The sequence below is a fragment of the Macrobrachium nipponense genome, chromosome 22 (assembly GCF_015104395.2).
Source record: "Macrobrachium nipponense isolate FS-2020 chromosome 22, ASM1510439v2, whole genome shotgun sequence".
Taxonomy (NCBI): Eukaryota; Metazoa; Arthropoda; class Malacostraca; order Decapoda; family Palaemonidae; genus Macrobrachium; species Macrobrachium nipponense.
The window spans coordinates 11,010,558-11,034,407 of NC_087213.1; the positions used below are offsets into that span (position 1 = coordinate 11,010,558).

Sequence of the window (23,850 nt, forward strand, 5' to 3'; positions counted from 1 at the left end):
AGTTTCCTCATGGCAGTGCTTAGCTACAAATTTGCAGGCCTAACTCCTGGAAGTTTTCTTCCCAAAGTTGGCTGAGTGCTACTTCAGCTTGTTCCTTGTATTCTTGATGACCTGCAAGGTAGACCATGCTATGCCATACTCGCCTGTGGTATGGGTTATGGACCAGCCAGCCTTGTTCCTCTTGATTTCCAACTTCTTCTGAAGGGTCAGTACCTTCCTGGACCTCCTAGGAGGTGACTGGTCCATATACGAAAGACACAGTACCATGCATAGCAAAAAATAGCACCAGCAGTGCTGTATGGACACCTACAAAAGCCACAAAATCTGCAGAATGCACTGCTACACAGTGTACCACACACTAACTGTTTAATATGCAATTAATAAGAGACGATGCATAATTTGGACAAAGCAACAAAGTGCACCTCGGAGCTGGTTTGCTGGTGTCTTCACAGGCAGCCAATGAGAGAACAAAACTTGTATGATATGGGTCATGATGCATCTCAAACAGTCACTTACTTATGACGCCCTTGCTTAGGAGGCAATAAGAGTGGCAAAAGCTTCCAAGCAAAGTAGTGCTCTCCCAGCCATGAAACTTCCATGCTGTAGTCATGACACATTGCTATCAGCCTCTTAAGGGCAACAAGAAAAATGACATAGTTGCTTATGAATTAATATTGCAAAAGCCCTCCCAAATGCAGTTACTCCAGTCTATCCCCCCTTCAAAACCTCTTTATTAGTGAGGTATATGAATTGTTAACTGCCAGTGCAATGTTACAGACCAGGCAGACAGTTTTTTATACAATGAATACATCCATGTATATATTATGGTGGGCTGCATTTGTATGCAGATAGTACACTGCAGAAAGTTGAGGTAAAACTTAATATATGTGCACTTCCAAACAGAATGACAGGATAATTTTCAAGCGTTTCTGTTAGTATTTACTTGCATTTATAATGCGTAGTCTGTAATTCTTAAATGTTGGTATTTTCACAAGGATTAAATATTCTTGAACAAAAAATACTTTTGTGCATTTCACTGTAAAAAAACAAGCACACACAAAATTTAGCACATAGTGTTTATTCCCTTAAAAACTTCCGAGAGGTGAACTTCCCTATTATGCATTTTCTCAATAGTCCATAAAGTACGGATGCATCCAGTGGAAGACTTTCTCTTTGTGAAGGAAAAGCTATTCAGTTAAGATATGTGTGGGTAAACAACGGGACCTACTACTGGTTCACAGATGAACAAAAAGGATCTTATGAGGTACTTAATCATTGGCAGTCATAATTTCATACATTTCTTGAAATCTTTTTATCATTATTGATACATATTAGTACTAGCAACATGTTGGTGAAGATTACAAGTACATTGATATTGAAGTTACTGTATTAAGAATTTTGCCCATTTTTGTATTCCTTCTCAAGTATTATTTTCTCATGCCAAGTAGATTTCGTTATCAGTGTTAAAATTACTAGCAAAATTGATAGAGTATTTTTACACAAAGTTTCGGTTTCTTAATTAAACTGTTATTATTATTCTTTTTTGTACAGTACTCAAATCCGGTAAGGCAACATTACTGAGTTGGTTTATCTGCTGCTACAGTATAATTAGCAAATTAGAGTACTCTCAGCAGCTGTAAAGTAATTCATCCCCATATTAGTGATTTATGTTGATTGCCCCCCACCCAGATATTTAGAGAATTAATTGAGCTAATGTAATTTGAAGGCTTCTCCATTGCAGTTGGGTTGAATAATCACATTTCTTTCCCCAGGTTGTCTTTCCTTTATTTTACTAACAGTAGTAACGTAGTGGCATTGAATAGGATGCTTTTTTCATCATTAATATGAGCATTTCCCCTGAGGGAAACTCCAGAAGTAAAACAGCATAACAGTCAAGGCCATTTTATTACTTCATTTTATTACCTCATGTAAATCATTGACTGAACCCCCAGTACAGAACATTTCTACAACTTTAGTCACTTTATAACCCTCTACAGCATATTTATCATTAGCACACCAAACACCTTATACATTGTACCATTTGCTTCTGTGGTGTATTTGCCCTCTCATGCTTCCTGGAAATTAAATCTCTTCCTTTCAATTACAGTTCCTGTGTCATGCCATTTGTACGTAAAGAAAATGTACTGAGTTTTTCTCTCCTTCAAAATCCTAGCTATTGAATACTTATGTAGGAATAATATCCAACAGTCTTGTACATGGGTTATCAATAATATGAAGTGCATTTGTTTAGCAAATGACTTGCTTGTTGATGTATGTGCAAATTTTTATGCTGTAGTAGAGTTATGTGAATATTATGGGTACAAAAATGCAATATATAGCTTTATTATTTTTTGAAGTTTTGTGTTTTCCTTGACTAATTCTTTCTTTGTTCTGCTTGTAAGGAATTTTCTGGCTAAGTCGTCATTTCAGTATTTATTTATTTATTGATAAAAGCTATCTGTTTACAACAGCACGAACAAAGGCTGTGTGTAATTAAGCATAAAGAAATTGGCATTGTTAGATAGACACCAGTTCTGGCCTTAGTTATTAGATGACTAAGACTTGACAGATCTATTTGAAAGGGAATCACCATCATCACTCCCAAAGCTGAGCATTCCTAAGAGACTCTGAAAGTCCACCTCTCATGTCTATGGAGTTTTCAATTTCATGAAGCTCGAAACATGGTGGGTCTACCAACCCAACTGGTCCCACTAGGGACCCTGCTCACTATCGTGTATTATGTTCCCCTTGGTGGTGCAAGAGACATTTCCAAGCCATTTCCATCTCCCCTTCATCAATATCTCATCCACTTAAGGAACTTCCTTAGTCTTCCTTGTGGTACCATTTATTACTCTTTCCTGTCATCTAACTCGCAAATTCTTCTTGAAGCTTCATTCTCAAAACAAAAAAAATCATTTTAAGTATAAATTGGTTGCCATGCCCTGATTCATATCTATATACCCATACAGTTTGTATTACATTAACATATATTATTGCTTTGGTAAGAAATGTCTGTCTGTCTTATATCCATTTTGTACTTTTGTTCCAAATAGAATTAATACAATTAAACTACTAGTTGAGCATTTTGATCTCTCAATAATACTATCACAGTTGTTTCTGTGTATACTTTTTCAAACTTGTTTTGAAAACTTTAATGCAATAATGAATTCATTTAAAGAATGGGATTTTCTGGAAGGTAAATTATAGTAGTATCTTTTAATAGCAATTGGTTTTATGTAAGATTAGTCCTTTTCATATAAGCTGCACAAATTTGTCTTTATAGTATCTAATGTTATTACCTATTTTTTCCTATATGTATTTTCATTCCCCTTTGTCACTGCTGTATTTATTGTTACTTCTTGACATAATTTTAGACACCTGTGACTTCAACAGTCCTCTTTTTTTTTTTTTTTTTTTTTTGCTTAAATTCGGGGTCTTGAATCAGTTTCGCATCCTACTCTTTTTTTCTTTTTCTTTTTTTTGCTTAAATTCGGAGTCTTGAATCAGTCCATAATTTTTTTTTGTGGTTATTATTCCCAGATTGAGCTTATTGCATATTTTATGTGTTTTATATAACAATGTATAATTATTGTATCCCATTCTTTTTTTGTGGTATCTAGTTACAGGAGATTTTTTTTTTTATTAAAATGCTGTAATCCTTGTTGAAATATTGTAGGCTACTTATCTCACCCTGAGCAAGTGTGCTATTGTGTATGAACCAGATAATCAACGACTTTTACTTAATTACTATCTTTTGTTTCCAGTGCCCATCGTATCCTTCAAGAGATAATGGTTGCAAAGATGGCAAAACCTGCAGCAGTCCCCATTTAGATTGCTATCTGCTTGATGATAATGGATTTATCATTGCATCAGACAAAAAAGATTCCACTGGGAAATTCTTTGGCACAATAGAGGGAACTATTATGGAGTCCTTAGTACAAAGTGAAGTTTATAAGAGGGTCAGAATTCTTGACTACCAGGCTGTGTGCCTTGATAGTGATATGGAACCAAGCAGCTCTTCCATCTTATATACGGTATGTATCCTAGTCAAAGACTTAATATGAAATGATTGTTCTATGTTTGCAAGTGACTCGAGGCTTGTTTTATTTTATTTTTTAGCCCGCTGTCTTCATTTCAGGTCTTGAGTTATAGTATAATACCCCCTTGTTTACTAAGCCTTTTTAGTACCCTCTACTTTTATAATAACCATTTAATTACTTTACTTGGCGCGTATTATCAGATGTATGATAAAGTTCGTAAACTTTTTTTTTTGGCTTTGAACATCTGCCATCATCTTATTATAAAAACTTTTTTATTATCGTTGATTCCTTGTAAATGGAGCCAAAGATGACAAATTTTACATTTTTTGAACATCAGTTGTAAAGTATTGTAGCCAATTGTTTATATTTGGCAAACCTTACATTTTCATGGAACTGTACAGCATCTGCAAACATGTACTGGAAAATATATGAGTGATGACCTATAGATCTTTTGTCTGATGTTACATAATTTCCAATGAAAATCTTATCTGATTATAAGAAACTGATGAATTTATGGTGTAAAGTACGTAACAACATCAACACTGTTTTTTCACCAATGCCATGTGAACGTTGATATACTGTATTGTACAAACACATCTTTTCTCCCTATACTTCATTATGGATTTTTTTATTAGTATTTGGTTGCTTTGTGAGTGTTTCCCTTTTTTATTTTGATCTGGTTCAGCTATCTGTTAATGTTGCTGTTGTTAAAACATGGTACTATTATTATAGTATTATTGTTATCGGTAGTGTTTTCTGAACCACTATCGTCACATCTACCATTTGTGTTACTGCAACTGTTTTGGTAGTAACATTTTACATGGAGGTTCAAGCCTGGGAAGTTTTGATTATAAAGATAATTTACTGTTTTGATTTCTGAGTAATCATATAAAGAAAAATGTCTGAAATCATTAACTGGGCATTTTCTTTTTATTTTTTTGCAGCCTGTACAAATGATCAAGTGGTCATTCAACTGGATTGTTGGGAACATCTTTTGGCTAATGGTCAAGACACATCTTTACACGCTTTGGGATCCCAATGAAGCTTGGGCCTACACCCATGTGGAGAGAGATGCCCAGTACCCAGTTGTGAATGAACCATCTCCAGATTACCCCGACCACAAGGAATACAGTGAACCAAGTACGTACCTTTTGTCACTCCCTTGAATGTAATCCTTATTTTGCAGCTCTTGTTGAAAGGTAGTAAATAGTGTTCTACCTTTTCAAAATGAATATCATTCATTTAATAAACAGCCATTATATTTTCCTTTTTCATAGTAATGCTGCTGTTGAAAGGATGTGTGAGTATGTATATCAGTTACTATGACCTATCAGTCATTGAATGTATTCCAAGTTATTTACTGTTGAGTTCTCAATAATGTATAATTTATGTCCATCAAAGAAAAGGTTAACATTTGTTGTATGCAGGAGTAGAAAGAGCCATACCCGATTATATGGCAGATGAAGCTACGGCAATCGAAGAAGTTGTTGCAGATTATGAGCCTCCAGACTTCAGTGGGGATGCAGCAGAGGATGGTATTTCTTTCATAAATTTTAGTTGACTAACCATTCTATATTCATTCTTTTATTGCTCTGTAAATATGAAATCTCATGAGATACTGATATATAATCCAACCATATTTTGTGAAAACTACACGTTTAATATGATTTGACTTAGAGTGTTCATGGTGAGAAAATCATTTAACAAATGTACATAATCTCTTACATTACCGTTTATATACCTAGTAGTGGTAACCTAGTTTAATCTGTACTAATATAATATTGGCACAAGGCATTAACTGTAGTGAAATTCATGTTTGATGTTTTTTTCTTAAGTTACTATTAGAAACCTTATTTTTAAGAAATTTAATTTGTAGCCATATTTAAGAGGGCAAGCATTTTTGTACAGTAGATTTACAAAATTACAGGTGTTTTAGGATTAGGATTATTTCTTCCGCGTACAAACGGGTAGTTTACAGTATGTTATAGGAACATTTGCGCAATGAATGGTAATTTCAGTGGAAATATTAATTACCTAGGGCATTTCAAAGTTGAAAAAGGGACATACAGGGGTAGTTGTTTCGGTTAGGTAAATTTAATGAGAAAAAAAAAATTTATTTGCTCAAGGTAGAATTCAGTACATACTACCATATTTAGGTAAGGTAACTGTATTCCACAAGATAAAAAATAGTTTGGTCTAAGAGAAATTTATTCATTTGTTATGCTATTTACAATAAAAAGTTGTTAATAAGGCATTTGAACTAAGGAACAGTTGATAAAAAAGATAAATGGTGTGAGCATTACAGCAATTACATAAACTACAGTGAAACTGTTTTAATGTGGCATAATTTAAATAATACACTCAGGACGAGATTGCCGCTTTCTTGGGGGGCGTTCAAACCTTCATTCTTTGTATTTTTCCCATTATAACGCAAGGTTTAAACAGCAGAGAAAATTATTTAATCATGTCCTTATAGGAAGCAATGAAGGTACATCGAATAGTGTAGAACAATTCACACTGAGCACATACACTGTATTGTTAAATATAGATTTGCACTGCACGACATAAAAATGCTACTTTTAATGAACCATAACAAGTATAACACTTTTCCTTTGTTTTGTTGTTATTAGTGTATCTAAAAGTCAAAAAGAAATAGAAACTTTTAAGAAATTACAGTTAGCCAGCTATGTTTTACATGTATGTTGGTTTATAGGCCCCCTCTGGGACATACGGGGAACAGAACCCTCATTTGATAAAAACATACCAGGCAAAGGATAATTTTTAGTCAGCAGCTTCCCTGAGGATAATACTAAGAGCTTAGGAAATACAATTTCAATACATATGTTCAGGCGTTAATGATATTTCCTGTAGAAATTTTACCTTAGATTTTAGCTTATTACCCAGAATCAGAATCAAGCGGGGAAAGTTCAGGTGAAGGATCAGGCTCTGAGCCGGAAGAAGCTTCTGGGGAACCTCCAGTCCCAGAATATGATGTGATGGATGTGATGGATACATACGACACTGATGGTTGGTAAAGTTTATAAGTTATGCCTGAGCATAAAAGATATAAGTGGCATAATGACTGTCACTTCCATTGTTTGAAGTTGCACAAGAGCATGGCGAAATTTTCAGAGTTTTTTGTTAGGAAAGTTATTGCTCTTGGACAGTTTTATGTTATACAGAGGTTCCTCCATGATGGACCACTGTATTTCCAAATTTAACCAAAATGATTGAATTGCATATGTTTGTGTATGAGTGGAAAGTTTTCTTTAAGAATTTTCTGGGTTTGTGTAATTTTGTCTGATGCAAACTAACAAAGGATATGTCGGCTTATTCACCCTCCTTACCAGGCGCATTGATTAATAGCTTTGAAGTCCTTTATACAGTGTTTTCCGTGTGTTATGAGGGTAGGCAAATATTTTGCTACTATTTTCAAAGCACAAGATTATCATACATGACTGTGAGATTGTAATTTGATTAATAATTTTTAATATCCTTTAGGTTCATGTAGATTGACACATGAAGTGTAAAAGTTGAATGCCCAGTGTGTATGTTTGCCCTATAGTAAATTTAAAAGATTAAACTGGAGTGTCATGCTATGTTAATTGGTCATGGATTTAGGCAGGGTTTAATCTGCATAAAGTATGCTGGCAGGATAGACTTACAGGTCTGTATTTTTGATAAATGGATATGTGCCAAAAGTTTTTCTCAAATAGTGTTGCCTTTACTGTATTGTTTTTAGACCTTAACGAACTGTCCCTTGTATTTTAATTTTATGTATTTTGATAAGGGTGTGTGCATGAGTAATACTCTAACACTTGAATATTAATCTAGAGTTGAATTTACTGAAGAGTCATATTTCCCTAGATATAAAACATAACTCCACCAATAGAGAAACTTAGATGTATGTAAGCATTACATAAGTATTTCTCTGTGCCAGAAAAAGTAAACAGAAGTTTTGCATTAATATTATTAATACTAACTTTATTATTTATTAATATCTTTATTATTAATTAATGATTAGTTAAGCAAGACCACTATGGCACATGCAGACACTCATAGGTTGTGCTGATGGGATTTCTTCTCAAATGAGTTGTGAAAATATGACAAGATAAAGTTAATGAAGTTGACCAGCAATGTTACCAAATGAATCAGAGGAAAACTGAAATGCTAAAAGGAATGCAGCGGGATCTAAGGGTGTCGTCCAGAACGTTTTGATAGATTTTGTGAACGCTTTTCTCCAAATAATCTTACGATTTTATTACACATGAAGTAATCCATTGACTATCTTAAAGTTTAATCTCTTCAACCCAAATTACTGGTCTGCTATTCATAATTGAATATTTCTTATATCTCATCTCCTTGATTGTTTTAAGTATTTCATTGCCAACATTCTCAGGTCTCCAAATTTAATATTCAGACTTGTGTAGTTTACCCTTGTATTATACATTAATTTATTTTTATTTGAAGTTTTTATAGAGTACTTGTCGACTGAACTTACTCTATGCTTGAGGAGGCCCAGATTAGAATAGGGAATATGTAAGAATATTGCTGTCTCTTTCCCAGTAAGACCCCCAAAGTAGCACAAGACCAGCTTTAAACAAATCAGTAACAAGAGTCATGATGGAAGTGATGTTAATTATCATATTTTGTTTTTATAATTTTTGAGTCGGAGGATTTTTCTCAGTATTTTTGTATTCTGATAATACGTATTGCCTATTTTATTCGTGTGGCATATAGAGTACCGGAGAACTTCCCTCTGTGGTATCTGTATATCTACTAATGTTTTTAACTTGTCTCTGAAATTAGTAACTAAAGAATGACAAGAGCTAGGTGCCAGATTTAGACATTTTTATACATAAATTCAGTTTCTCAATGCTCATATTTGTGAATTTCTAGTTAGGTGTTGAAGTACTATTGCTTACCGAAACCTCATTCCGGTGAGAAAGAATTTACTCAGATCATTGCTAAATTTCTTAGCAGCCACAGTTTCTGGTAACGTCTAGTTATCTTGTGTTCCCTTGTTTTTATATTGGTTGGGTCCTTTGTAAGCTGCGCATAAATTCCAAGCTTTTAATACTTTCTACTAAGGAAGTGCTGATAGCTCATTTTTTCTTTATTTTGTTAAAGTGTAAGGGTGTGTAAATATGTACCGAGACATAATTTGGGGTCATTATAGTTTTTAGATTACGGTTTTGTTCATTAAAGAACTCAAAGGTCATTGTAAGGTGTTAATGAATTTACTAAGTTTTTAATGGATATCTTCCAGCTTACATGTGTAAGGACTGAGATTGATAACCTTGCTTGGCCTCTGTAAATCATTTCTGGAATTTTTAAGACATCCCATATTGGGTGCTATGAATACTGTGTGATATTATCAGCTGAAAAAGGAAGATATACTTTGATGACTTTGGTTGAAACTTAACATTTTCTCAAGAGTGACAATGGGTGATTTGAGACCTCTTCCTTTTTCACTATTTTCATTTGTCATTTGCTGGATGGGGACAGTTCATTTACAAAAGCTGTGCATTGCGAGATATTGGAATCACTTTCTTTTAAGAGTTCTGGCTATTTCATTTCAAGATTTTCCAAAATACAAGAATTATTTCTTGTCTGAAGTGGGAAAAATAAATTTGAAAATGTGGCTGTAGCTTGCTGGTGATAATTTTGAAATGCCAGTATTTTTACTCAAACATGAAAACATAAAAATAATTATTATTATTGTTTAAATGGTGAGAGGTTTCAGAGATAGGTTCACTCCTTAGTTAACTTAGTCTTTGTGGAGTATGTAATAGATAAAGTAGATTTCTGCATACAGAGAGGTTTTCATCTCTGTTGGCTAAGAGATAGGGATTGTATTAAAAGTAATTCTATCATCCTAACTGTGATAATAGATCTAATCCAAATCTACTTTCTTTTAATATATTGCGTGTGATGTATATTCTTAGTGCAATATTCATTGAGAACTAACAATTAATTTTTGATGTACAAACTACGTGTTTGAAAAAAAATATTTTTATTAAAAATAAAATTAGTGTTAGTTTTTATGTTGTCATTTCATGAGCTCATCATATTCTTAGACTTTTTGAGGGTTTGAAATGTTTTTATCTTCAACCTGGACAGTTGGGAGCGGATCGGGTGATGGAGACGCAGATCCCGAAGCTGTTTTAACAGAGTATGACGACATTCTGGAAGAGATTTATGATGGTATATAGAGACATTTATTTATGTGCAAACCCTGTTTGACCCAAGTAATTAAAAGCAGTGAGTTTTCCCATAAATTCTTAAGACCTGAGTGTTCAACTTTTTACTAAACAGTATCTTCTATGCTGAGTCAGATTGACTAACACGTATTTTTTTGAAGAAATTTTTTTTAGCCCTGGAATGGATCTATTTATAACCCTCACTTAATGTCCCTGACACACAGTGAATTTACTAATCTTTGTAATTTAAGGTTTTTTCCAGAGGAAATGCAGTTGGCTGCTTTTGAATACAGTAGTATTTCTGTGATTTACATTTTTTTTTTTTTTTGCAAATTCATGTATTGGAGTGATCCTACTTAAGCATTGGTTTGACTGTAGATTAACAGTTTGAGTTATATCAAAAGGGTAACCAGTCTGTGGTTTTCAGTGACCACATATAATGCTAACGGCATTATACGTGATAAACATCAGTCCATATGAAACAACTTTAATTATATTTAAGCCAGTGTCTGCCCTTGAAATTGAGATGTTTATGATGCAGTACGTAATTCATGTTTCATTAAAAGATACGCATTGTACAGACTTTTGAAAAATGTCCATTGTATATATATATATATATATATATATATATATATATATATATATATACATATATATATATATATATATATATATATATATATATATAGATATATATACTGTTTAATGATTGTGCAGTTATTGAGAATATTTAGGTTATAAAGAAAACTATTATTTTATAGAAAACAAAATTTTCATAGAGCAGATAAGTACGTAACACGAATTTGAGTCATTTAAAAAGGCTAATGGATTACGGAACTGTTCTTTTGCTGAGAAGACTAGTAATAATTGGTACGATACTATGATATTTGGACAGTGAATGCTTTACATATAAGCTATACTAATGGAGATTACATATACTGTTTTTAAATATAGCAGTTGTTTCTGCCCTTGAAATTGAGATGTTTATGATGCAGTACGTAATTCATGTTTCATTAAAGGATACGCATGTACATTACTGAGAGAGAGAGAGAGAGAGAGAGAGAGAGAGAGAGAGAGAGAGAGAGAGAGAGAGAGAGAGAGAGAGAGAGAACTGAGGCATGTTGGCCGAATACAGTAACACACACTCTTATACTATTTTGTTTATATTTTATGCTATACTATTCTCGTTTATTTTTTCACTGCTTTTTCTCATTTTTTAGCTTTATAAACCAAATTATAAATGCAATAAAATCCGTAGGGTACGTACATATGCGCACACTCAGTTCCTTGTCATCGATGAACTTGGTACAGCCTTTTAGGTTTTGTCTTACCTGCATATGAAATAAGAATTTAGAATATTTTTATGGTGATTAGAAATGAAATAATCTCTTGTTTACTGTTATGTGTGCTAGCCATACTTAGAATAAACTAAACTGGTAATAAGAATGGTACAGTAAATCAAGCAAAGCAAAAAGAAAAAAAAAATAAATACCACTACTTACACAAGGTGTGTGAATTATTTTTTTTCTTTTGTGATATAGCATTTCAATTAATAGTATTTCAATATTACTGAGAGAGAGAGAGGAAACCCCTCTTTTGTGATTATGAGGGATTGTACTTTTAACATAGAGTATTTTAGTTGACCTCTGTATACCTGTTTTATATTTTATGTTAAAAAATAATAGGTATTCCATTAATACATTCGTTTCTTTTAGCTTCTTGAAAGATTATTTTCCTAATAATTCTTTTGTATTAGGCTGAATCAGTTGAACCTGAGACTGATTTTTTGCCACAGGAGGGACGAATGTTTTTTATGCATATTACCATGATAATATATCAATATTATAATACAGTATAGATAGATTCTTTAAGTAAAATAACAGTTTCATTACTATACCTATATATCTTAAACACAGCTGTAATATATTGTTTGACTTTCGCAAAGGTAGATCTAGATAATAACTCCACATTGGGTACTTTTTCGGAAATTACAGTTTACTATAGTATTTAGGTTGCTTATTAAGAATTTACTGTTATTTGGGGGGGGTTAATTAACTCCCCAGGGGCTAGTACTAAACACAGCGAAATACATTCGGGCGGCCGCCCCAACTCCCCTAGTGGGGGTTTTTTGTATTTCCTCGGGGTACCGTTCCTTCCAATCCGTGTGGAGTTGCTTAGAATTACGATCTCAAGTATGGTAATACAGTATGGTAACAACTGATCAGAAAGTGGATATATAAAAATACTACTATATAGATTGTACTGTATACCCTAGTGTAGGATACACTAATATGAAGTTACTTTTTTCAAGAAATTAATGGATTTTTCTAACCTAACCCTATCGTAAATGGGAAAATACCTATATATTTCTTAAAACACAGCTGTAATATATTGTTTGACTTTCGCAAAGGTAGATCTAGATAATAACTCCACATTGGGTACTTTTTCGGAAATTACAGTTTACTATAGTATTTAGGTTGCTTATTAAGAATTTACTGTTATTTGGGGGGGGGGGGGTTAATTAACTCCCCAGGGGCTAGTACTAAACACAGCGAAATACATTTGGCGCCCCAATCCCATATTTTATTTTCCATTTCAGGAAATGTTTGCTCTCTGAAAATTTTGTTTTCAAAAGTGTTCTTAGTAAAGTGAATTATTTGTTTATGAAAAACTTTTCCTTATAGCTTGAATACTTCCTTAGATGCTGAAAGCATTTTCATACTGTAAATCGTGTAGTTTACAAACATAGCTTTTACTTTCAGATGGCTTTCCAGATGACAGCGAGCCATACGAGGATTACGACAATGTGGAAAAATCTGTTGCTTTCCCCAGCCTGGAGGTAATGTTTCAGTGCATGCATACTAGTGTTCCTTCAGTCCTTCATCTTCTGTTTCAATTCATTTCTCTCACTTCCTCATTAGCCACTAACATGAAACTTCTTGTTGCTGAAATCTATCTTTTTTAACTTTAATTGTCATGCAATATTCAACTTCTTTCTTCAGTACCACATACATACATACTGTACCTTTGAGTTCTTTTCAGTCAGTGAGTAGTGAGTGCATCAATTGCTATCCTCTTTATGTCCTCCATCTTTTACTGGCATCTTTCTTTCAGTATCTTGGGCTGTGAACTTCTCTCTCTTTTCCTCTCTCTCTCTCACTCTCTCTTCTTTTTTTTAGGAAGTGAAACAGCTGCTGTGCCTTCCTTTTTATACATTTATCTTGTCATGTATCATCATAACCCTGGATGAGCTGGTTTTAAGACAATTTTCCAGTGCATAATAAAATATCAGTATTCAAGCTATCTCTACAGAGGTCAGGTACTTACAGTTCTGAATGATTCCTGTTCATACGAATGTATAATGCCATTTTAGATAAAAACTTATATTTTCATCCTGTCACAAATAGCACATATTTTGTTACCATACTGTTCTTTGTAACATTGACAAAACAGATGGTATTCTCAGATCATTCTTTAGACATCTCTGATTGGTTAAGTAGGTCTTGCTTATAATATAAGCAGTGGTAAAAAATGCAGAAGTTTGAAAATATAATTGCAACAAAATCCTTACGTATAAGAATTCTATGACTAACCTCAGGCAACATGCTGGAATTGGATCATCATTCTGTGGGCTGTTGACTACTAATTACTTTATTGGGGTGGTGATACCCTTGTTAATGATATAGCAGTGATTAATAATCCTTTACTAAATAAAGTTCACCAACTCACAATTTAAGGCTTAACTTTCATTTCGCCTTTTTCCTCTCATTTTTGTCTGAGATTCATTGCAAGAGGCATGATAAAAAAAAGATGAAAATAAATGAAAATTAATTAAATGCTTATGTGCTGTATGAACTTACATATGAATACACGGTAGATAAACACCAACATATGATACAGTTCATGTGTGCTGTAGCACACAAATCATATTGAAATACAATAAGGGTGATGAATAATGTTCATGTAAGCCATTTGTGCATTTTAAGAAGTAAGGCTGAAATTCCAATTGAATTGATGCAAGGAACTTGATCTGAGAATTAATTTTCTGTTGTTACATTATATGATTTTTTTTATATAAAACTTGTTATAGACGGAATCAAAATTAAGGCATCTTCTTTCTCATATTTAGGACTCATTGATAGTAACTGACCTGTGTATACAAATTGTGAAGCATGCAATACATGCAATAAATTTTCGTAATATTTTTAAAGGAAGTTATGTAGCTTAGAAGTACAAGCAAAGGGAACTATGAAACCAACAGTAGGTACTGTAGGTTGAAGGATTAAAGATGTCATGCCGCACTCCATTAAGTTAGGATATGAAAGGTGGTTTAGAATTTCTGAATTATTTATTTTCTAAGACTAATTTGAAAGATAAATTAGCTTCATGAGTAGGGCAGTTAACAGTTAAAAATCACACCTACTGTAGATAGTAGTGCTACAATTTACTTACAGCACAACTTGTTTTCATCAAATTTTTGTAACGGGACACTTTGTTTATAGAATTCGATAAACGAAATTGTTTCATTTATTACTGTGGCATTTAACACTTTTTGTTCAAGATACAAAATTACTTTCTACTTCTCCAAAAAATAGGTAATAAATATTTCACAATGAATCTTTACTGACTTTGCATTAGATTATAGGCTTTGATGTTTTACGTAATTACCTCACCAGGGTTTTTTTTTAAATTGGCTATAATTAAGCAGAATGCTGCTCTTGGAAGAAATTAGTTCATGGAAAATTTTCATCAAAAATGATGAAGTATGTTAATTTTTAGAATCAAAATAGTAATGTTTTTAATACAAGCTCATTTCTATTAATACCCATTTTAGTTTTCACAAAATATTCCCAGATAAAAGCTTTTCAGTTGGGAGAAGTACTGTGGTAGTCGAGTACTGAGCATGCAATGTCAGATCTGTTTTGACAATCCAGTCTGGTTTTGAACAATCCAGTCATAATTTTTGTAGCAAGTACATATACTAGGTTGGTACTGAAAAATATATTCCTAAAAAAATTACATGTTGTATAGCAAACCCATTATCTGTAGTGGCCAAACCTCTGATAGATAGGAGAGATCAAGTTAACAAGAACCCAGACTTCTAACAGAGAAGTATCTTGTGGTGTGAGATATAGGAGATAAAGGTAAGTACATAATTCAGTGTCAGGGGGTTGTAGAACAGGTATCTCCCAGGGAAGTTATTCATGTGCGGACATAGATACAGAAAACTTGGGAAATCAACTTCCATCAGGATGTCATAGTGGGAGAATCTAAAAATGTCGATTACCTCTTAAAATTTCACAAAAATCGTCTTATAATTCCAAGAATCTAGTATTAAAACCACATTAATCCCTGAAATATGTTTAGGAGTTAAGGATGTGATTATGGGTCTTAACTCATTGATTGTGTGACCCTGACTTCAGTAGCTTTGCCATTGTATGCCCAAAATATTACCTTCCTAAGCCAGAACAAAATTTAATCCCTGGTAATCTGCATTTCTGACATGTCTAGTTGCCAGGAATACTCCATAAATACCTTCCCTGGAAATTCTATATCTGTGAAGGTACAGATGTAGAGCACTAACCAGTGTTTGGTCTTGAGAATACCCCACAATACCCCACAAGAGATGGAATGTAAAGGTACAGTAGAACTGTCTCCCCTTCCTTAGCTTTGGGTCTCCACAATAAAGTCAGGGATGAAAGAAAGGCCTATGAACCTCAGTCTTCTGTGCGCAGTGACCTCACTGAACAATGTACACATACGAGAATGGAAGCATTACTGGGGATTGGATTTTTTGCCATCCAATGTCTTTTATGAAATCTGCAGATACTGGATATATGGTGGAACCTTGGTTTTCATACGTAATCCATTCCAGAACATTTCATGAAGTCCAATAAGTACGAAATCCGAAACAATTAATTCCCATAAGTAATAATTTAAATCCAAGTAATGTGTTCCAGAGAGCCAAAACTATTCACAAAATATACAGTTTATAGAGAATAAACACTTTTACATACAGAAAACAGTAAGAAATAAAAATAAATGATTAATGAAATGGATGAATAAACATTTAACATCTCTCTCACCTTTATGGAAAACTCTTGTTAACATATGGAGGACAGGAAGTGAGAGGAAGGAGGAGAGGTTATTTTTTGGAAGGGGAATCCCCCACTAGAAGATCTTCAAGTATCATGGACCTATCTGGGGTTACTTCTCCTATTCGTATTTTACTGACACTAGGACCAACTTGAGTTAGTGGACCCCTGTTGCACAACAAAACTGTCCACAGACATTTTTTCTGGTGTCTTTAAATTTGCCTAAAGTGTAATACGGCATTGTCATTAAAAATGAGGGGGACACGGGTTACAACATGTTGTTGGGTTGATAATTCTCCACAAAAGCTTTTCATCACTCTACTTTGCAAACATATCCTTCACTGAAGTAGGCACATTATGTGTGCCTGTTTGATTTCTGAATTTTTCAAACCAGCCTGTGCTGGTCTTAAATTCACCAACAGCAGCACTTGTAGGCATTTTCTTACTGTGATCAGCATGCAACACCCTCCAACACTTTCCTAATAGGTCTCTCTTAAATTCTATAGTATTTCGTGTCATTTTTACAGAAGGGCTGGGACTTGGAACTCTCTTTGGCCCCGTGATTGTTTATTTAGCAGTTGCACTCAAATAAAAAAGCACAAAAGACACTGAACACAAAAGGAGAATGGGCCACGATAGAAAACGGGATGCTTGCTTGGGCGTTCTGTACGAAGCCTAGATATGCTGTGGGCCACAGAAGGAGCGTTTCCGAGTGTGCAAAATCCTAGGAGACTTAAGAAACCAGAGACAGAATTTTGTAAGAAAAAGTCAACGAAAATTGAATCGTACAAAATCCAAGTTTCCACTGTATTCGTTTTGATTTTTTAATATATACACAAATCCTTACTTTTACGTCTGCCATGAATTTTAGCTGGAGGTCCCGTGTATGAAATGTTGCCCATTTAATTTCATAACCCTTCGATCCAGGCAGGGATATGTGTGTTAGGACAGTGGCCAGATTATTGTCCAGTTTATTCATTCGATTTTCATGAAATGGAATAGTTGAGCTTCCTTTTATTTACAGGAGGGGGTTTTTTTAACTTATTTCTTAAACATAACTATATCCTTTCTCTTCGAGTCATCTCATGTAACATAATTTAGTAAAATTGATAGATGCTGTCTCTTATTCTTTAGTTTTGACTGTTTTACAAAACCTTGATCATGTGTTTTCCTTCAGTAATACTGCATCTATGCTTAGATAATACAGAAATAAGAGTATAGTCGCCTTCAGTGCAGGTGGGGGTTTAACTCCATTTCACGGACAGTTAGTGAAGTTTGCTCATGCTAGTATGAGGAGAAACTTGCATATCATTGAAGATGCTCACGTAGAACGTATTTTACAAACAGGATGTTATTTTGATATGTAGCTTAGCTGTGTGACTGAGAAGTTTATCTGTAGGTAATATACATTACTTAAAAGACAAAATAGGAAAAATGAAAGCCTTTTCATAAATGAAGACATGATAATTGCTAGGGACTTCTAAGGATCTGCTAAGTGAATAGTATTTTTAACTTCCAGCAGCTGTATAATAGGACTCTAAGGATGAGAGATAAGGAAATGAACATCGTCATGATGTGTTGTTGACAGGCATCTTATGTACACAAAAGTTTTATTTTTTGGTGGGGGTGGGGTAACTATTTTTATTGAAAACTTCATTTGGCAAGCCCAAGTTTAAAAATAATACAATTACTGTATCCCAACTTGTCAGGATACAAAAGTATTTAACCTAAGAAATCACAACACCTCGATGGTAGTTTGGACTGCCGGGAGTAGGCCCTAACTTCAAATCTAACCTCCAAGAACATGAAAGAAATAAATCCATCACAATTTTACAGCATATAAAATTTTCCAACATTATTTCTTAACTCAGAAATTGGAGGGCCAACAAAATCTCTGGTGTTTCACTGATAATTCAAGAAATTAATTTTCCCACTTCTCCTCTTAACTACACAGAAAATATAAACCTACATAACTTGAAGGCCAGTGACTGAAGTTTATTCAAGGAATCTCAGGGTATGATCTCCTGTGCCTTCAATTAGTGTTTTAATGATTATTTTACCTGGTAGGTTGGTTACTGTCTTTACAAAAAATTTTCTTGAAGATTTTCAATAAAACCTGTTCTCAGTAGAAAGCAGTATAATTGTTTTTGCTAACCATATTAACAAAATTTTTTGTTCCGTAAACTCCCCTTTATGAGTGTGGTTGTGTACATGTTTTACATTCTTTACAGTAATAATTAGATTTTGCTTCAGTAACTTGGAAAGGGTGTCAAGTGTTAGTTTCCTTGCTGGACATTTAAGATGTAAAGGATATACATCTAACTACTGGAATGTAGGGGATATCCATCTAACTTTTCATTCCTCACTTGCCTTTTGGACTATTATTTAGGTGTTGGGAAGAGTTGGTTGCCAGGAGAGGTAAATATTTGTCTGACGTCTTAATAATGGTTACCTGAAAGCACATAATTCTGAATTGTCTCCATTTCCAGTGAAGTATTCAGCAAATATATTTGTGTATATGTACAAACAGCTTAAAAATTTCTGACAGATTTCATAACATAAACTTACATTTTATGCACAGTTAGTCATTTCATTCCCTTTGACATATTACTGGAAATAATAATAATGACAATAACATGTCGTTGAATTACATGTTTTACTACATAACATAAAGAAATGACTATTAAGTGCAGATCTTATTAAATTTTCAGTTATTTATTTGGGATTGCTAGTACATACGTTGGGGGTTTCTTGGTAGTTCCTATTTTGGTTTTATTAGTTTTGATGTTTCTTTAATTTTGATCTCTGAGCATTCTTATGAGTAGTTTGGAACACTTATACATAGTGGTATCTGGCATTTGCAAAACAAGTTTCCATTGTTTTATAGAAAAATAAACCATTGGTTTCCATTTGTCTATTCCATCTTTGTCTGTTTTCAAAAACAGAAAATATTGAGCCTCTAAATAGATAACAACTCATAGCATAAGTTTGAATACTTTACAATTTTATGGCTTTTTACAGCAACTCGTGTAAAATTCAGAATAAAGAAGTTTGTGTATAGTGTTGATTGATTATTTTGACTGCTTATGACTTGTTAGTCTTTTTTACTTATTTTTCTTTTGACTTTTGGTGTGATTGGTATGCATTTTTTATTGGTGCTCTCTACTGAAGAGGAAAGTTTCCCCTCTTTGCTTCTTTCATACAGCAGCAAGGGTAAACAGCTGCAACGCTGATAAAGTATAATACATGATTATAAACCTAGAGACAGAAAGCTAGATCAGTTTTAAGACTGCAGTAATCATATCCATGTTTAAACTTGGAATCTATATTCCGTCAAGGTCGCTTTGGATTATTAATGTGAGTGTGTGTGTGTGTATGTATATATGTATGTATGATATGCTGCCTTATTACTAGTCATGCCCTGTTATTGTCTCTCACTCTGTGGTATTAACAAGTTTTCCCATTGCCTGTTACATAACCCATAATAGAATTGATGGTCAAAGGCCATCTTTGATGATAGTAATGTGTTTCATTCAGTCATTGTAGCAAAACTTATATCCAGTAATGTACTGAGGAATAACTACAAAAATTGTGTTGATAGCCTAGTAAATGTTATTGCTTTTGTATCATGTGCATCGTTTGTGCATATCTTTGTGTACGTATGTGTATGTGTTTATTCATATCATTATAGCAGAAAAAATTCATTTTAATGAAAACCCATCATTAAAAGCCTTCTTTTAATCCATGTTACTTGGGTTTTGAACCCTTACAAGGCTAAGTGAGAGCAGACTGGCCATTAACTGTACATATGTTAGTCTGGCTTCATTAAACTTGACATATTCAGATATGATGTTCCTGATGTTGTCCAATTTTGTTCAAGTATTTGCTTAGTTATCTGAAACTTTCATTGTTTACAAATTATGTTGAAAGTGTTTCATTTCATATCTGGTGTATTATTAATGTGGATGATGTCTTTAAGTTAAAGCATTGTTGTTCCTTTTACTTAAATAGATATGAATTTTAACCACTTTCTCTAAAGGATGTGTTTATTGTTATAATTAAGAGTTTAAAGATCACTTAGATACTTGACTACCAGTCATGCAGGGTTATATTATCATTCATTATAGAGTCCCCTTCATTCAGGTTCCACTGTGACCTTTAGTTGTAGAAAGGCCTCTAATGGTTAAGAGAGATGGGTAGTTAATTATTTATGTTTCTGCTTGTACTGTGATACAACAGTTGCAGCTTTGTAATATGTGTAATGTTAGAAAATGTAGCTTATGTAATGTGCCTAGGCATAATGCTATCATAATTTTGTAAGATACAGATATGTAGATTAGTTTTCAACCCGCCTTTAGAATAGGATATTTGATGTCCTAACTTTAAAATAGTAGTATTTTAGATTAATTTTCAGTGAGTCGAGGCATTTAATTTAATTTGTTTTCTAATATGGAGGCGAGCAATTGTGTATGGGGTTAATTCAGCAGTCTCTAAATAAAGTGAAAGTCACTTTCATAGCATAAAAATAAAAGATAATTTATATTATTGCAAAGTACTTTAACCTATGAACCAAGTACTGTCTGTCAACTCTTATATAGCTGAGCTGAATTGGCAAGGCAGTAAAAGAAATTGGACAGGGAGACAAAAGAAAAAATGAGGAAAATAAAAAATACTGCAGAAGAGCTGTATCAACCTTAAGAACTGCAATGGCTTTTGTCTTTACCAAAATTAAGATACCACAAATCCAATCAGCATTTAAAGTCTTATTTTCCCCAGTACTATTATTCTATATCTGTCGTCTTTTTTTTTAAGTACAGTACACTAATTGTAAAGTATAAATCATTTACTTGAAAAGTTGGAGTGAATTTTGAATGGTGGCTGACCTTTTCATCCACAAAGGTAAATTTGAATTTGATTGCATTCTGTTTATTCTGTGTTATTACTAATGTTTACAGATAGATTTTAGATTGTCCACACATTTCAGCTATAAAATATTACATACCATAATTAGTTCATTGGGTTGGTGTCATTGTATTTTGTTGATATCTTATCATTGGCACCTTAAAATGTTATGCACTGCAATATGACACACAGAAATGTCCACCTGTGAAAGTAGAAATAGATTTAAACTGAGCGATTCTACTTAACCTTTATCACTCATCAAACATAGCAGCAAGCCTAATTGTATAAGTTGGTTTAACTTTACTGTGGCTCACATACCCATCATTTCCATTAGTTTAATAATTGGTCTTCATGAATCCATGAATCCTAGAAACTCTTTCACAAATATAAAATGATCATCTGCTGGTTGAGTGGCAGCAATATGAATGAATGCCTTTGGACCATGAGTTGAAGTCAGGTAAGAATTTCACTTTTCATGTGTCTACCGTGCTGTTAGCAAGTTGCTTCCCAGACTTAGCTGACCTTGACTTTAAATTGTTTCTTCAGGGATACAAACCAGTGCCTTTTAAGAAGAGTGTATCTTTTTTCCTCAACTGAATGATTGAACAAATGTACATAGTTGCAAGGTTTGCCTTAAGTTGAAATAGTGTGGATTCAAAGAAGATTTCTAGCAAGAACGCCTTCCTTTAGTGATCTTTCAGCCTTGACTAGCTAACTGCTGCCACTGTCACCGCTTTCAAAAGAACGTAGCTGAGTTAAAATTTCTGTTTTTTCTGCTTGTTTTTTATTTGTACTTAATTTTGTTCATTCTATGTTGTCTCTTCTGCTATGGAGAATAAACGAGAGTAGTGTAGATATGAGGACTGTGGACAGCCTTTCAGCCTTTTCATGTCTCCTACTTTGGTAGACCCACATAAGTGTTTAGATTGTCAAAGTAAAGTCTGTGTCCATTCTTTCCCATGTAGACTGGGAACAACATGGAAGTTTATGTATTCCCTCTGTTCTGCCTGATCCGTCTTGTCCTGAACAAAGTACTAATGGGTTCCAAAATCTCAGGAATACCTTAGTAGCTCCTTGTGGCCCCAAGGGAGCAGCGACTCAGATGTACAACTACTTCAGAAGACCTTCATCAACCGTGTACCACAAGAGCAAATGAGCTATCTGCTGTGATTGGTGTCAATAAAGGGATATCCCTCCACTCAGAATTTCTGTTCAGTAGATAATGATCTTCTAGATCTTTCTCAGAACAGGAAATTCTTTCTGTTTATGCTGTCAAGGGCTACAGGGCTGCCATCTTTGTCTGAAAGGTGTAGACAACACTTTTCTCTGGGAGTTCTATGTGGTTCAAGAGCTTTGAGCTGTCAGTCGCATGAAACTGATTTTTGGACCAGTTTTCCTTTAGACTTTGGCTTCCTTGGAAAGAGTTGGAGAGCTCCATGGTCAGGATTATGATGTAAACACACAAGGAGTTGGGGTCAGCAGCTTTCAAATTTGTCCTGGAATTCGTGGCTAAGACCCAAATTCCCTCGGTTCATGATGACAGATTTTTCTCCTTTTTCATTCCTTCCAGTATTGCGTTTGTTATCAGGAACCTTCAAGAGTTACTGCTTTGCCCCATCATCAGAGCATTGTGTTGTTATCTAAAGGAATTGTCACCTAGGGCCTAGATGTTGTAGATATTTTGTTAACACGAGCCAGGTCAAGAAAGAGGTGTCCTACAATACCCTTTCATTTAGCTACATGAGATGGTTAGGCAAGCCTACTCCACATTATCAACCTCTATCACCAGCAATGTGCATGCAGAAGCACATGACATCAGAGGAATAAGTTCCTCCCTGGCATTTAAGAAGATCTTATCTGTTCATAGAATTTTGAATGCTGGTTCCTGGCTGCATCAAACCACTTTCACTTTCTTCTACCTGAAGGATGTTGCCCACAGGTCTTTGGACTTTTTTTTTTCCTTGAGTCCTGTAGTGGCTGATCAAAAAGTGTAGCCCATTCAGTGGCCCAGGCGGGACAGTTCTTATCACGCCTAAGACAATAGTGTGGAAGAGTGAATGAGTGTGATGACTGATCTCTTTTTTTTTTTTTTTTTTTTTTCTCTTTTCTCCTTTCTTCAGTAGCTACAGATGGTTAGGCAAGCCTACTCCACATCATCAACCTCTATCACCAGTAATGTGCATGCAGAAGCACATGACATCATAGGAATAGGTTCCTCCCTGGCATTTAAGATCTTATCTGTTCATAGAATTGTGAATGCTGGTTCCTGGCTGCGTCAAACCACTTTCACTTTCTTCTACCTGAAGGTTGCCCACAGGTCTTTGGACTTTATTTCCTTGAGTCCAGTAGTGGCTGATCAAAAAGTGTAGCCCATCAGTGGCCCAGGTGGGACAGTTCTTATCTCGCCTAAGATAATAGTGTGGAAGAGCGAATGAGTGCGATGACTGATCTTTTTTATATTAGCTACAGGCAGTTTGAAGAATAGGCACATCATATGCTGGAACTGGTTTGATGCAGGTGAGCATTGCAATCATACTGTTACTGCACTTTTTATGTTCCTTACAATATACAAATCTGCTTCTCAGTAGCTTCAAATCCTCTCTCCAGCAA

At 34.2% G+C, this 23,850-nt stretch overlaps 1 protein-coding gene across 6 annotated transcripts in view; it reads left to right on the top strand.

Moving 5' to 3' along the window:
- The window catches only part of LOC135198484 (voltage-dependent calcium channel subunit alpha-2/delta-3-like), a 585,611-nt gene that overhangs the window by 504,478 nt on the left and 57,283 nt on the right, over positions 1-23,850 (top strand). For 3 of the 6 annotated variants that reach the window (XM_064226070.1, XM_064226071.1, XM_064226072.1), the window contains exons 31-33: positions 3,765-4,034; positions 4,985-5,180; positions 13,006-13,082. In XM_064226070.1, the coding sequence (XP_064082140.1) occupies positions 3,765-4,034; positions 4,985-5,180; positions 13,006-13,082 (543 nt within the window). Of the gene's footprint in view, positions 1-3,764; positions 4,035-4,984; positions 5,181-5,467; positions 5,576-6,932; positions 7,068-10,163; positions 10,248-13,005; positions 13,083-23,850 lie in introns of all 6 variants that reach the window. The other 3 variants (XM_064226067.1, XM_064226068.1, XM_064226069.1) reach the window with 3 other exon arrangements.